Source organism: Dromiciops gliroides, chromosome 1, assembly GCF_019393635.1.
Source record: "Dromiciops gliroides isolate mDroGli1 chromosome 1, mDroGli1.pri, whole genome shotgun sequence".
Lineage (NCBI taxonomy): Eukaryota > Metazoa > Chordata > Mammalia > Microbiotheria > Microbiotheriidae > Dromiciops > Dromiciops gliroides.
The window spans coordinates 601,379,523-601,394,241 of record NC_057861.1 but is presented as its reverse complement, the minus strand read 5'-3'; the positions used below and the strand labels follow the sequence as shown (position 1 = coordinate 601,394,241).

General features: G+C 41.7%; 1 protein-coding gene across 1 annotated transcript; it reads right to left on the bottom strand.

Annotated features, from left to right (window-relative positions):
- Positions 1–9,642: 9,642 nt before the first annotated feature.
- Positions 9,643–10,387, bottom strand: LOC122749452 (60S ribosomal protein L29-like). Its single transcript, XM_043995866.1, has 2 exons — positions 10,329–10,387; positions 9,643–10,186 (listed from the first exon to the last, which is right to left on the bottom strand). The coding sequence occupies exons 1-2, from the start codon at positions 10,385–10,387 to the stop codon at positions 9,643–9,645; spliced, it is 603 nt and encodes a 200-aa protein (XP_043851801.1).
- Positions 10,388–14,719: the final 4,332 nt, after the last annotated feature.

Below are 14,719 nucleotides of genomic sequence, written 5' to 3'. Positions count from 1 at the left end.
AATTTTATTTTGCCCCTCTCTAATGCATCTATCATATAATATTTTGTATTTGCAAATTATTTCTTGTGTGATCATGAGCAAATCACTTCACTTCTCTGGGCCCTAATTTTTTTTGGGGGGGTGGAGTCCCTTATGATTGCATACTCTTCTCTTGTTGTTCAGTCATGTCCAACTTCATAAATGCATGCACCATCGAATGCCAGTCCTCACTCCCCTATCTCTCAAAGTCTGTCCAAGTTCATGTTCACTATTTCCATGACACTATTCATCTCATCCTCTGACATCTGCTTTTACTTTTGCTTTCAATCTTTCCCAACATCAGGGTCTTTTCCCAGTGATATTTATCTCTTTCTCTCTCTCTCTCAAACATTTTGTTCTAAGGACATTCCTTTGTAAATTTTTTTAAAATTTAAATTAAATTAAATTTTTTTATTGTAATGAGGGTTAAGTGACTTGCCCAGGGTCACACAGCTAGTGTCAAGTGGCTGAGGTTGGACTTGAACTCAGGTCCTCCTGAATCCAGGGCTGGCGCTTTATCCACTGTGCCACCTAACTGCCCTCTCTGTGTCTCTCTTAATTCCTCTGTGTTTTAAAATTTTTACTCAGTTCTGCTCTTTTTAACAGGAATGATTGGAAGCTTTCTATTCTATTACAGATCCATTTTTTTTATCTGTAGGATTATGCTCAGTTTTTCTGGTCAAATTATTGTTGGTCATAAGCCTATATTCTTTGCTTTCTGGAATCTAGTGTTCCAAACTCTCTACTCCTTTATTGTAGTGGCATCTAGATTGTATATGATTTTGACTGTGGTTCCTCAGTATATTTTGGCTATAATGTTCCTGGAAGTTTTCATTTTGAGGTTTCTTTTAGGAGGTAAGTGGTGGATTCTTTTTATTTCTACTTTGCCTTGTCATTTTAAGAGGTCTGAACAGTTTTCCTTTATGATTTCTTTTTTTTTTTTAGTGAGGCAATTGGGGTTAAGTGACTTGCCCAGGGTCACACAGCTAGTAAGTGTTAAGTGTCTGAGGCCTGATTTGAACCCAGGTACTCCTGACTCCAGGGCCGGTGCTCTATCCACTGCGCCACCTAGCTGCCCCCTCCTTTATGATTTCTTGAAATATATCTAGGATATTTTTTTGGTCATGACTTTCTTAAATTGTCTCTTCTTGATCTGTTGTTTCTCAGGTCACTTGTTTTGTCTGTGAGATACTTTACATTTTCATCTATTTTTTCAGTGTTTTGATTTTGTTTTTTAATATTTCTTCTCACATAAAGCAAATTGACTTGTTTGGTTCATTCTAATTATCAGGATGTTTGTTGAGTGGGTAAGGTTTTGTACTTTCTGAGAATTTTGGGAGTTGAGTGAACTACATTGATGTCATCTTGTGACTCAATTCTGGATCTAGCTCAGTTCACTTTATTTTGTTTTGGTTTGGTTTTTGTGGGGCAATGAGGGTTAAGTGACTTGCCCAGGGTCACACGGCTAGTGAGTGTCATATGTCTGGGGCTGGATTTGAACTCAGGTCCTCCTAAATCCAGGGCCAGTGCTTTATCCATTGTGCCACCTAGCTGTGCCTTGGTTCACTTTCTATTCAATTTTGGGTCTAGTACAATTTCTGTCTTGTGAGAAAACTTCATTCAATTATGAGAATTGTGAGAAAACTTTATTGCATTGTTTGAACCCAGCCCTTCATGGCTGGGAAACTGGACCACCTCTACCTGTTACTTAGAGATCCTTAACTAAGGTCCAGAAATCTAGTCAAAGATTGATGCAGGGAATTTTCTCATATGTACTTATAAATTATACATCTAAAGCAACCTATATATCTTACTTGAAAACTGGTCCCATGCTGGTCAATAAATTAATGTTTCCATGCTCCTTTGACTGAATACAGACACTTAGTGGGGAGTGGGACAACTTTTTGTCTGATTTCAGGGAATTGTATCTGCTCACTCTATTCCCTCCTGGCTCTCAAAACTCACTCATGCCCTTCCCAATTGTGAGAAAATAATGGGTTTGGGGAAGCCCAGAGGCTCAGCTGGAGGGGATTATATTAAGATTGATTTGATTGACTTTGCTGATGGACTCACTTGGAGTTAACTTGATTGGAACCACACCTACCTGAAGGCCTGGCCCTGGTGGTGGTGGGGGGGTGTTCTCTGAACCCTGACTTCAACATGTTTTGCTCATGGACCACCCTTAGGTCTAGTGGGCCAATGGATTTGAGTGATGCTAGCCAATTAGCTTTGAGCAGTTTGGAAGGGCTGCCTCTCCTCCAGACCCAGAGGAAGTTTCCACTCTCAGTCTGGCTCTTGGAGAGGCTCCTGATGGAGGACTTGGAGGAAGAAGCAGGCCAGGCTGAGCTCTAGGCTAGATAGGCCTTTTCTTAACTTTCTGAGCCAAGTGTTCTCTCTTTACTAATATTTGGTATGATTTAATGAATGCTTAATGCCCCAAACTGGTGCTAAAGCTTCTAATTTATAAGTAACAAATATATTAGAAACCCCAGCTAATTTTCCCTAAACTTGGGACAGAAATAAGGCAACTCACCACACAACTCAGAAAGGCTTTAATCTTTCCTTCAATAAGAAATCAGATCACCTAGCCTTGTATTCTGTTTTGTACCCTGTTGTTTTCTTTGAATTAATTGGTCTTATTTGATTGTTTTTAATGAATAAAAATCTGTCCCCCCTGTATTTGAGATCCAGTTCCAAGCTGAGGAAGGCTTGGTCTCTGTTTGGCATGTGTTGTTTAATAAATTGATATGTTCAGAAGCTCAAACCTTTGCTTCCTCAGTCAATTCAGATTTCTCAACAAACATTTGTACTAAGCTGTTAATTTCCTTTGCAATTCTTTTCCCCATAGATCTCATTTCCTTTCCATTTCCCTCCTTAGCACTTTCATTTATTAAAACATTTTAAACTTGTTTCAACTCTTCCAGAAATTCTAGTTGAACTTGTGCTCAAGTTGTGTTTTTCTTTGAGGATTTGCTTGTAGATGTTTTAGTTATTCTTTTCTTTTGGGTTAGTGACCCTATCACCATAACAGCTTTTTATGGTAGATTCTTTTTGTTTGCTTGCTCATACATTCTGCCCATTTTCTGACTTTAGACTTTATATTAGGGTCAGACTCTGTGCAGTTCTGGAAAGGGAGACCAGCTGTACTTCCTCCTTCTACTCCCTTGATAACATTTCAGTAATGTTTCTTTTTCTTTCTTTCTTTTTTTTTTTTTTGCTTCATGCAGAAACATTAGAATTTGGTTGGTTCATATCTACAGAAAAAAACAACCCAAATATGAAGGGGTCCTCAGATTCGATGCAAACATTCAGGCAAAAGGATATTGAATATGACAAGCTTTATCTCACCCAATGTTCACACATAAGCCCATAGAGAGTAAAAATAATTCTTACTCTCACTCAAGTGAGTCCTACCTCCCTTGGGGATCCTATACTACTTGTCTCTAGACTTATAGTACTACCCTGGGTGCTGCTTTCACCAGTGGAAAATCACCTGTGTTTTTACAAGAATCAAGTAGCCTGCCTCTCTAGTAAGTCCAACCAAGGACCCATCCAGGCCTCAAGATTTTTAGTGACACCCCCAGGAAAGCTCAAATTTTAACTTCTTTAGTAGTAAGATACTGAGATACTAAATGAATGTCATCATCATAACTATCATTTATTGATACCCGAGACCAGACCATTTCTCACCTTGCCAAAGGTTTCGTTGATGAGATAACAAAGGGTTCTTTAACATCCAAGTTAACCTTATTAATAAAGAATTAACATGAATCCAGTGGTTTGAGATTAAATCACACCACCTACCTTCAGCCAGAAAGGTAGACTTCAAATTCAGAATGAGAAATGCATATTTGGATGAGGTCAATGAGGGAATTTATTTTGCTGAACTCTCCATACTTAATGTGAACATCTGAAAATTTGTTTCATGTTGGGGGGAGGATGAGGAGAGCTGTGGTAGTTGCAGGAGAGATAATAAATGCTTGAAAATTTTTTTAATAAATTAAAACAATAAGTTAATCTTATCAAAAGAATCTCACACACTTTAAGGACAGTAGAGAAATTCTCAAGGCTCTTAGGTTTCTCCTGGACATACCCTCTATATCTGGAAAAAATGTGGGAGTTGCAGTACATTCTTTTTTTTTTTTTTTTTAGTGAGGCAGTTGGGGTTAAGTGACTTGCCCAGGGTCACACAGCTAGTAAGTGTTAAGTGTCTGAGGCTGGATTTGAACTCAGGTACTCCTGACTCCAGGGCCAGTGCTCTATCCACTGCGCTATCTAGCTGCTCCAGTACATTCTTTTTTATGTTGTTGTTGTTGTTATTATTATTATTATTATTATTATTATTATTATTATTATTATTATTATTGGTGAGGCAATTGGGGTTAAGTGACTTGCCCAGGGTCACATAGCTAGTAAGTGTCAAGTGTCTTGAGGCTGAATTTGAACTAAGGTCCTCCTGAATCCAAGGCCAGTGCTTTATCCACTGCGACACCTAGCTGTCCCGAGTTAACCTTAACTGGACTTTGGCATCCATGGATACCTTTCAAGGGATCTGTGAATTTGTATTGGAAAAAAAAGGTTACATCCTAAATTTCATTAACCCTTATCTGAAACTTAACACGTACTTATGAATTTTTTTAAAACCTTCTTCTGAGAAGGGGTTCCATGGATTTTAGCAGACTGTCTAAGGGATCCATGACCCAGAAAAGGTTACATATTCCTGTTCTGGAGGATTTCTAAGGTATCTTCCAATTCTAATTTCCATAATTCTATATGTGTTTGACTTATTCCCCCACAAGAGTGTATGTTCTCTAAAAGTTGGGACCATATCATATCTGAACTTTGTGTAGCTCCAAACACCTAGCCTAATAAAATCTGTGCAAAGTGCCCAATTAAACATTGTTTGAATTGCAATGAAAACCTCAACGTTTTCCCCACTGCCTTCTGCATCCACCCCAAACCGATTAGCCCCAAGATTTCAGTCTTTAGAACAGGAATTTGTATCATGGATCTCCTTTGGCATTTTGGTAAAATTTAAAGATGCAATCTCAGAATAATGTTTTTAAATAATTGGAGGAAATGCCAAATTTAATTTAGTGGTCAGTGAAAAGAAGATTGTGGTCGCCCCCACCAGCCAGGTTTACAGACTGCCTAAAATCTTTCCACAAACCCCTTAGGGGGGTGTCTGTTGACCCCAGATTAAGAACCTTTGCGAATATAGTGTCAGGTCCAGATTTCTCTTTTCCTTCTTCTTCTTTTTTTTTTTTGGGCTAGGCAATGGGGGATAAGTGTTTGAGGGTGGATTTGAACTCAGGTCCTTCTGACTTCAGGGCTGGTGCTTTATCCACTGCTCCATCTAGCTGCCCCTCTCTTTTCCTTCTTAACCTGCTTGCTCCTCAACTCAAACCATCTGTTCTAGCCAGAATGCTCACTCGCGCGCGCTCTCTCTCTCTCTCCCCCCCCCCCCCACAGAACTTAGCACACTCATTTCCTTTTAAAAAATTATTGATAGGGGCAGATAGATGGTGCAGTGGATAAAGCACCAGCCCTGGATTCAGGAGGACCTGAGTTCAAATCTGGCCTCAGACACTTGACAACTGCTAGCTGTGTGACCCTGGGCAAGTCACTTAACCCTCATTGCCCCGCCAAAAAAAAAAAAAGATAAATTTTGATTTAGCACATCACAAAACCTCAGTAAACTCCCTCATTGGATCTATAATGTACAACTCTAAAAACAGTTCAGTAAAACAACCCAAGTAATTGCTATGAAGAACACATGCAACTTTAATTTTCCACTTATTAAAGGAAAGGATTCAAGTGTGTTTAAGTCTTTTGTCCAAATGCTCATTTCTCTCTGCCTTCCTAGAATGCCCTTCTTTCTAACCAATTACTTTTCCTGCTCTCTTTTCCATGAAGCCTCTTTGGTAGGTTGGTACCCAGCTTTGTCAGTCATACTTCATGATCTCAGGGCCCCTTGCCTTGTTTACCATAACACTGAAAACCCATGAAACTTAAAAAAAACCCAAAAAACTGGAGGAGAGGAGGGGGTTGGCACATGTGTCCTTGCTTGCAAGCCATTTTCCTCACTTCAAAAATAAAACTTCTCTTCAATTCCCGACTCTCCTATCTCTAGCCTGCTCTGTTTGGCTCTGGCCATTCACAGGTTAGAGGCCCGTTCTGGTCTGTTGATACATTCTTAGGTCTTTATCCATTTTCCTCCTTTTCCCATTTTCTACTCTATCTTGTGTCTTTACACTATCCACTGTACTGTAGCTCAAAGGAGCATACTTTATTAAATTATTCAAGCAATCAAAACATTTATTAAGCACCTACTATATGCCCCTGTGTTGGGCAACTGAGCCAACACCTTTAAATGAAAGCAGTGGAAGGTTGTTTTCCCCATTTGGCCCCATACTGGTGTGTGGTTGGAGAATGGGAAATGGAAGACTTCCTATCCACATTTCACCTATCATGCTAGTGTCTGGCAGGAATGGCATTCATGTTGGCTTAGCTTCATTCTTGGATAATCCCTTTTAGGTAGGGGAGGGATCTCCGTTGTTGTGCAGTCATTTTTTAGTTGTGTTGGACTCTGGGACTTTTTTGCTGCTTTCTTGCCAGATAATGGAGTGGTTTGCATTTCCTTCTCCAGCTCACTTTATAGATGAGGAAACTGAGGCCAACAGGCTTAAATAACTTGCCCAGGGTCACACAGCTAGTGTCTGAGGCCAGATTTTAACTCAAGATGAGTCTTCCTGACTCCAAGGCCCAGTACTCTATCCACTGAGCTACCTAACTGCCTAAGGGAGTCTCGTTATAAGCCTATTTGAGGAAAGTGGGGCTCAGGTACACATTCAAGAGTCAGTCACATACATATAAGTAGGCCTAAGATGGTAGTAGAACAGGAGAAACAGCAAGGAACAGTCAGTGGAGACTGAACCAAGAGTCAGGAGACCTGGCTTTTAGTCTCAACTGTGCTCCTCATGCTTGTGTAGGATTCAGGACAAGTCTCTGCAACTGAGACTGTTACTTTTCCTCAATTATAAAAATTATAAAATGAATTATAAGGTTCTTCTAGTTCATATGTATATATGTATGTTCTCCTGTAGGAGCAAAAGTCCAAAGATCATAGCACAGATTTAGGTTTGAAAGTGACATTAGAATCCAGTCTCCTCATTTAGAGATGGAGAAACTGAGGCATATAGAGGTTGTGTCTTGCTCAGACACAGCCACGAAGTGTCTGAATTGGGATTTGAGCACAGGTCTTCTTGAACTCAGAGTCCAGTTCACCATCTACTATGTCTCTAAAGTGATAGGATGGTAGGATTCAGAGGTGGAAGGGCCCTTGGAACATAAAATATAATATTTCTGAACTGAAAGGTACCTTAGAGATAATCTAGTTCAGCCCCCAGGATTAGCTAGTCTACTTGATTCAGTGTCCAGACAAGACATCATTTAACACTCACCCAATGATATGAAGAGATGCTGAAAACTCACCTACTCCCATGGCTTCAGTTCTTACCTTCACGGGGGTTATTCCCAAGCTGGATATTGACAAAATAAAACTTAGAACCCCTGAGTTCTGTCTAGTCTAGCCTCAAACAAATCTCTCATCTTTCCATTGTTTTTCCAGGATCAACGCTAAATTAAAGCCACCATAATGTCTACCCTGGACTATTGCGATATAGCCTCTGGACTGGTCTTCACTTCTATCCTATACATACTTCTCAGACTGACCTTCCTAAAAATCACACTTTAGTCATGAAAGGAGGTCTAGAGTCAGGAGTTGCTGTTGCTCAGTTGTGTCTGACTCTTTGTGACTCTATCACAGAGACCTTTTGTCTCCCATTGTTCCCCTCCACATACCCCAACCTCTAATATAGGCTTCCACGTCACCCAAATTAACATCAAGCTCATTCATACCTCCAAGGCTTTGCTCACTTCTTTCCTCTACCCAGCCCTCATCATTTTTGCTTATTTAAATCCTACTCACCTTTCAATTGACAAGCATTTATTGAAAAAACTATTATGAGCCAGGCACTGGGGCCAGATAACTGTATAGAAATTCAAAAAGTTCATCTTTGCTAAAGTCCCCACCCCCTTCACAAAGCCTTCTCTGACTTTTTTTTTTGGTAGGCAATTGGGGTTAAGTGACTTGCCCAGGGTCACACAGCTAGTAAGTGTCAAGTATCTGAGGCCAGATTTGAACTCAGGTACTCCTGAATCCAGGGCCAGTGCTTTATCCACTGTGCCACCTAGCTGCCCCTCTCTGACTTTTCTAATCCAGTGAGCCTCCTTTCTGACAGTATTTTATCTATAATTTTGATGTTGAGCATTAATTGTCTGGCACTTTATTCAAATTGTTTCCTTAAGTCCCACCTCCCTTGGGAGGGGTCATGTCTGGAAAGAAAACTAGATGTTGAAGTCAAAAAAACCCATTAAAATGTAAGCTCCTTGGGGCAGCTAGGTGGTGCAGTGCATAGATCACTCACTGGCTCTGGAGTCAGGAGGACCTGAGTTCAGATCCAGCCTCAGACACTTGACACTTACTAGCTGTGTGACCCTGGGCAAGTCATGTAACCCCAATTGCCTCACCCCCCCCAAATGTAAGCTTCTTGAGGGCAGGGATTGTTTTTGCTTCTCTTTCTATCTCCAGGGCTTAGCACAGTACCAGGGCCAAAGTAAGTACTTAACAAATGCTGGTTAGTTGATTGATTAAAATCCCAGTGCTGCTATCTGCTAGCATTAGAAGGCCAGGCGACATTCCATCTTTGGGTTTCAGTTTTCTCATCTGTAAATTGGGAATGATAATAGCATCTATTTCCCAGGGCTGTTGTGAAGATTTTTTTTTAAATGAGGTATTTGTAAAGCTCTTTGCAAAACCTTGAAGTGCTATATGAAAGCCAGCTATTTATTATAAGACTCTCCAACCTTTCAAGTTGTAAGGGTTAGGAAAGGTAGAATCATTGGTTGCCAGACCCCTACCCTCCTTTTTTTTTTTCTTTCTTTTTTTTTTTTTTTGCGGGGCAATGGGGGTTAAGTGACTTGCCCAGGGTCACACAGCTAGTAAGTGTCAAGTGTCTGAGTCGGGATTTGAACTCAGGTACTCCTGAATCCAGGGCCAGTGCTTTATCCACTGTGCCACCTAGCTGCCCCCCTCCCCCTCCTAATTGTGATGTTAGTAAGCTAATCAGTCTTGAATCCTAGAAGAGTGGATAACATTCTTTTCTAGGATGCACATGTTGCTTTCCAGTAACTCGGGGTGGGTATTGGATATCACTTTCCCACAACCATCCTCTAAAGCAGACAGGTCTTTGGGGGAGAGGGGAAGGCTAATATGGGGACTCATCTTCAGAGAGTTCAGCTCTCTTTGATCCCTTTCTGCCCCATCAGAGACAACCCTTTGTCACTGCCTACCCATATCAGTTCAGTAATAGTTCTCGAAGTCTCTCTCTCTCTCTCTTCAATGGATCTTTCTGTATCTCAATAAAGGGGGCCATCCTAAGATTTTTTTTTCCATGACTCACCATTTCCTTTATTTGTACAAAATAGTGAATAACCATACAGGCTGAGGAAAAAATGGTGGTTTTAGGGTTTAAACAAGTCCTTCTGTCCTGAATGAAGCATCTATTTTGAAGGCTTGGGACTTGCAGCTTTAGCCCCAGCATCTTTGGGTTTGGACTCAGCAGGCTTAGCAGCCTTAGAATCACTAGACTTGGCTGCCTTGGGATCAGACTTAGTTGTCTTGGGATCTGACTTGGCTGCCTTGGTGGTAGACTTTGTGACCTTGGGGCCGGACTTAATGACCTTGGCATCAGACTTGGTGACCTTGGGGTCAGTAGGCTTGTCGGCCTTTGGGTCAGTAGTTCTGGCAACCTTAGAGTCAGGCTTAATGATCTTGGGGCCCGGAAACTTGGTGGCCATCTTGAGGCCAGCACACTGGGCATTGGCCTTGGAGATCTTGGGCATCTTGTGCCTGAGGAGCTTGGCCTTGGAGGCCTTGGTGCTCAGGGCCTTGATGGCTTTGGCATTGTTGACCTGCATCTTTTTCAGTCCCTTCTTGCTGTGTTTCTTGGCAAAGCGCATGTGTTTCAGAAACTTGGGGTCAACCCCTTTCAGAGACTCGTATCTCTGTGACCTAGGTTTCTTGATGCCATTTCTGTGCCATTTTCTTTTTTTTTTTTTTTTGGTGAGGCAGTGGGGGTTAAGTGACTTGCCCAGGGTCACACAGCTAGTAAGTGTCAAGGGTCTGTAGTCGGATTTGAACTCAGGTACTCCTGAATCCAGGGCCAGTGCTTCATCCACTGCGCCACCTAGCTGCCCCCCATTTTCTTGATTGGTTGTGGGTGGTATGGTTCTTAGACTTAGCCATCTTTACACTGAAGCCTTCGCTAACAGGCACTCCACTGACCAGAAGAGGCCAAAAGTGAGAGAGAGAAAAGCCATCATAAGATTTTAAAGTTGGAGCCTTAGAGTTGTGAACTGATCCAACCTTTCTGGAGAACAATTTGGAACTATGCCCAAAGGGCTATTAAACTGTGCATACCCTTTGCCCCAGCAATACCACTACTAGGTCTATATACCAAAGAGATTTAAAAAAAAAAAAAGGAAAAGAACCTCTTTATACAAAACTATCTATAGTAACTTTTTGTGGTGGCTAAGAATTAGAAATGAAAGAGATGCCTATCAATTGGGGAATTTCTGAACAAATTGTGGTACATGATTGTAATGGAATATTATTGCACTGTAAGACATGACAAGCAGAATTCTTTTTTTTTTTTTTTTTTAGTGAGGCAATTGGGGTTAAGTGACTTGCCCAGGGTCACACAGCTAGTAAGTGTTAAGTGTCTGAGGCCGGATTTGAACTCAGGTACTCCTGACTCCAGGGCCGGGGCTCTATCCACTGTGCCACCTAGCTGCCCGACAAGCAGAATTCTTAAAAAAAAACGAACAACCTGGAAAGACTTACACGAACTGATACAGAGTGAAGTGAGCAGAACCAGAACATCATATACCACAACAGCAATATTGTATGATGAACAACTGTGAATGACAAAGCTCTTCTCAGCAATATAATGACTTAAGACCATTCCAAAGGACTCATAATAGAAAATACTGTTTGTCTCCAGAGAAAAAACTGATAACTTTTGAATACAGACTGATTGCTTACATCTCAGGGAAGGGAGGGGAAGAGGAGGGAAGGAAGGAGGGGTAGATTTTGGAACTCAAAACTTTAGAAAAAAGATTAAAAATTGGGGTTTGGGGAAAATTAAAATATTTAAAATGAAAAAATTTTTAAAAAGTTGGAGCCTTGGAGGATTATCTAGTCCTGCCCTCTAATTTTACAAGTTAGAAAAGAGATGAAGAAGAAAAATTATATGCTCCAAGTAACACAGTAAATGACACAAGTGGAATTTGAAAACAGAGCTTGGACTACAAATTCATTATCCTTTCCATTGCATTAAACCTAATAGAGATAAACTCAATTATACTCAAAGGAGATTTTTGGTAAAAGGGTGGGGGTGGGACTGTTGAACTGGTAGAATTGCTAGAAGAAATAAGACAGCTGTCTTCAAGGACTTAAAAGTTGTCTTGTGGAAGCACAATTAGATTTTGGTCTAATAAAAGTTGCAGGGCGGGGGTGGGGGGGGGGTGGGGGGTGCAGCTAAGTGGTGAAGTGGATAGAGCACAGGCCCTGGATTCAGGAAGACCTGAGTTCAAATCCAGCCTCAGACACGTAACACTTACTAGCTGTGTGACCCTGGGCAAGTCACTTAACCTCAATTGCCTCACTAAAAAAAAAGTTGCAGGGATTGATTTCTGCTCATCAAGGCCATCCCCACACACCCAAGTTGTCTGAAAATGAGATTACTTTCTGGGCTAGTGATGTGGAAATATTCATGCAGAAGTTGAATGACACTTGTCAGGAGAACCGAAGAAGAGATGGTTAATGGGAAATGTGAACAAGGTTACCAACATGGCCAATAACACAAAAGGCCTGGGCCTCTGCCTCTTAGAGGTGTACACTGCCACCGCATGGCCAGATTTCATCACTACAGGCCATGGTTGGAAACCTCATCCAGGCTTTGCCCACTGTGAGTATAGGCATCTCTGATGGGTTGAAAAAAGGGCTGGAAGGATAAAGAGAAATCATAGGCAGCATTGAGAGTGGTGACACCTTTCTTTGGATCATGCCACCTTGGAAGAACTGAGGGCTTGTGGACCTGCAGAAACTAGCTCTGAAAAAACTCACCTGACGTGAAGGTGTCTCTTGGAGAAGGGTGGTGGAAGAAGAGGCTAGAGATGTTTGGTCTGTCTCCCTTGCAGCTGCACACAACTACAGCCTCTCACATGGGGTCCCTGTCTCCACTTAGGGCACCATCTCTTTACATGCAGGTGCTCTGTATGTAGGATGGATTTGGTTGCTTTTATTTTGTAAGATATTTTGGGCTTGGAGACTAGATTTGTTTTTCTAAAAGAGGACAATTTACTTTTTGTCTTGTGTTGTTTCAGCATATTTTCTGTGGGCCAGCCCATTGTGTTTCTTTTCTTTTTTTTTGGCAGGCAATGGAGGTTAAGTGACTTGCCCAGGGTCACACAGCTAGTGTCAAAGTGTCTGAGGCTGGATTTGAACTTAGGTCCTCCTGAACCCAGGGCCAGTGCTTTATCCACCAAACCACCTAGCTGTCCCTGAACTATATATATATATATATATATTTTTTTTTAGTAAGGCAATTGGGGTTAAGTGACTTGCCCAGGGTCACACAGCCAGTAAGTGTTAAGTGTCTGAGGCCGTATTTGAACTCAGGTACTCCTGAATCCAGGGCCGGTGCTCCATCCACTGCGCCATCTAGCTGCCCCTTTTTTTTTTTTTTTGGACTATATTTTTAAACCTAAATCACACTATCTTTCACTGAATGGCCAATAGCTCCAAGTCCAAGCCTCTGTGAGTGTAGCTAGGTGTTGCAGTGGATGGAGTGACAGGTCTGTAGTTGGGAAGACCCATCTTCCTGAATTCAAATGTGGCCTCAGGTACTTACTAGCTGTGTGACCCTAGGCAAGTCACTTAATCCTGTCAGCCTATTTCCTCATCTGTAAAATGAGCTGGAGAAGGAAACAGCAAAAGCAAACCACTCCATTATCTTTGCCAAGAAAACCCCAAAGGAGGTCAAGAAGAGTCAGTCAGTCAGGACTGAACAATACCAAGCCTCTATAATATCTCACTGTTTAGGTTTTGATGGCTTAGAATGAGTGTAAACAGCAACTGTTTTCTGTTAGGGCCAGAAACTCAGAGGGTTTTCCCCTCCCAGACTGATACGTGTGTGATGGTAAATTAGGCCATCCTTTGTCTCAATTCTTACCTAGTCCTTAGCCACTGGATTCTGGAAATGAGCCTGTCAACTCTGAGCAACTCTGCCTCATGTAAGTCTAATTCATGTGCAAGTCAAGACAATACCTTCATGATGTTATTGGCTTTCTTTAAAAATGGACCAACAACAGTCACATCTCTTAGAGCTGAAATGACTTGCCTACAGTCAGGCCAAGGGCCTGAAGGCAGGACTAGAGGTCTCAGTGGCCAATTCATTGCTTATTCCAGTGCACCATGCTGCTTTCCCCAAGACAAAAAGAGACAAGAGAGATATTCAAGAATATTTATTGATTGAGACAGAGACAGACAGCAACACAGAGGGATTCTGGGGAGAAGCTGCTTTGTTACGGGGCAGTAGGAAGGGTCTGAGGGGGCCTCTGATACCACCCTCCTTCAGATAACAGCTGAAGCCATGGATCTTTGAATCCCCGGGATTCTTGGAGGAAAGACTGAACTCCACCACCCTGAGATGGAGAACCATGGGTTGGTCCAGGGAGACCAGGTCGAAAGGGAGAGAAACTTTAGGATTCCATATTTCCTAATGATTGGAAAGGGAAGTCCAATTGTCCTAAGGAACTGGGTGAGGAGAGCCAAAGAGAAGCCTCATTGCTAAATGGGAGGATTCAAACACAGCACCAGACTCTGAGTCAGAAGACCTGGATTGGAATCTCAGTAAAGTGGTGGATACTTACTAGCTGGTGCCCAAAGATAAAGTCAGTTCGTGTCTGAGCCTGTTTCATCTGAAAAATGGAGGCAATACAAGGGATCCCCAAAATCTTCATGCACTCATCAATTCCAACAGCTTAAAACTACACTAAGACTTTTGGGATACCTTGTACTTATACTACCTACCTGACAAGACGACTGAGGAAAGCATTTTGCAAGTCTTCAAGCACTAGATAAAATGTTTGGCATTAATATCATCTGGACTGGATCTTGCCACTCCATTTCCCATCTGTAAAGGGACATGGGACACCAGTTTCTTTGCAAATATATTTTCTTTGTGAGGGGGACTATGGGGGTAGGGGTGGCCAGAGCTCCCTCTGCCTTCTCTCTCTGGCCTATGCTCTCCCAGAACCCCACTCTGATTTCTCAGGTCCACAATGAACTATCTCTCTTCTGCTACTTTTGAGCCTGAATCACATAACTTTCTGTGTCATTATACAATTTCGTGTATTTCTATATTAAAATGGGGAAGTCATCAGTTCTCTAGCTTTGGTCTCCCTACAGACAAAGAAAGGTTGGATGAGATAAATTTTCAAGGTCCCTTGGAGTTCTGGGGTTCTCTGAACTTCTATTCATCCTGTAGTTTGGACTCTGAAGTCTATTGATTAA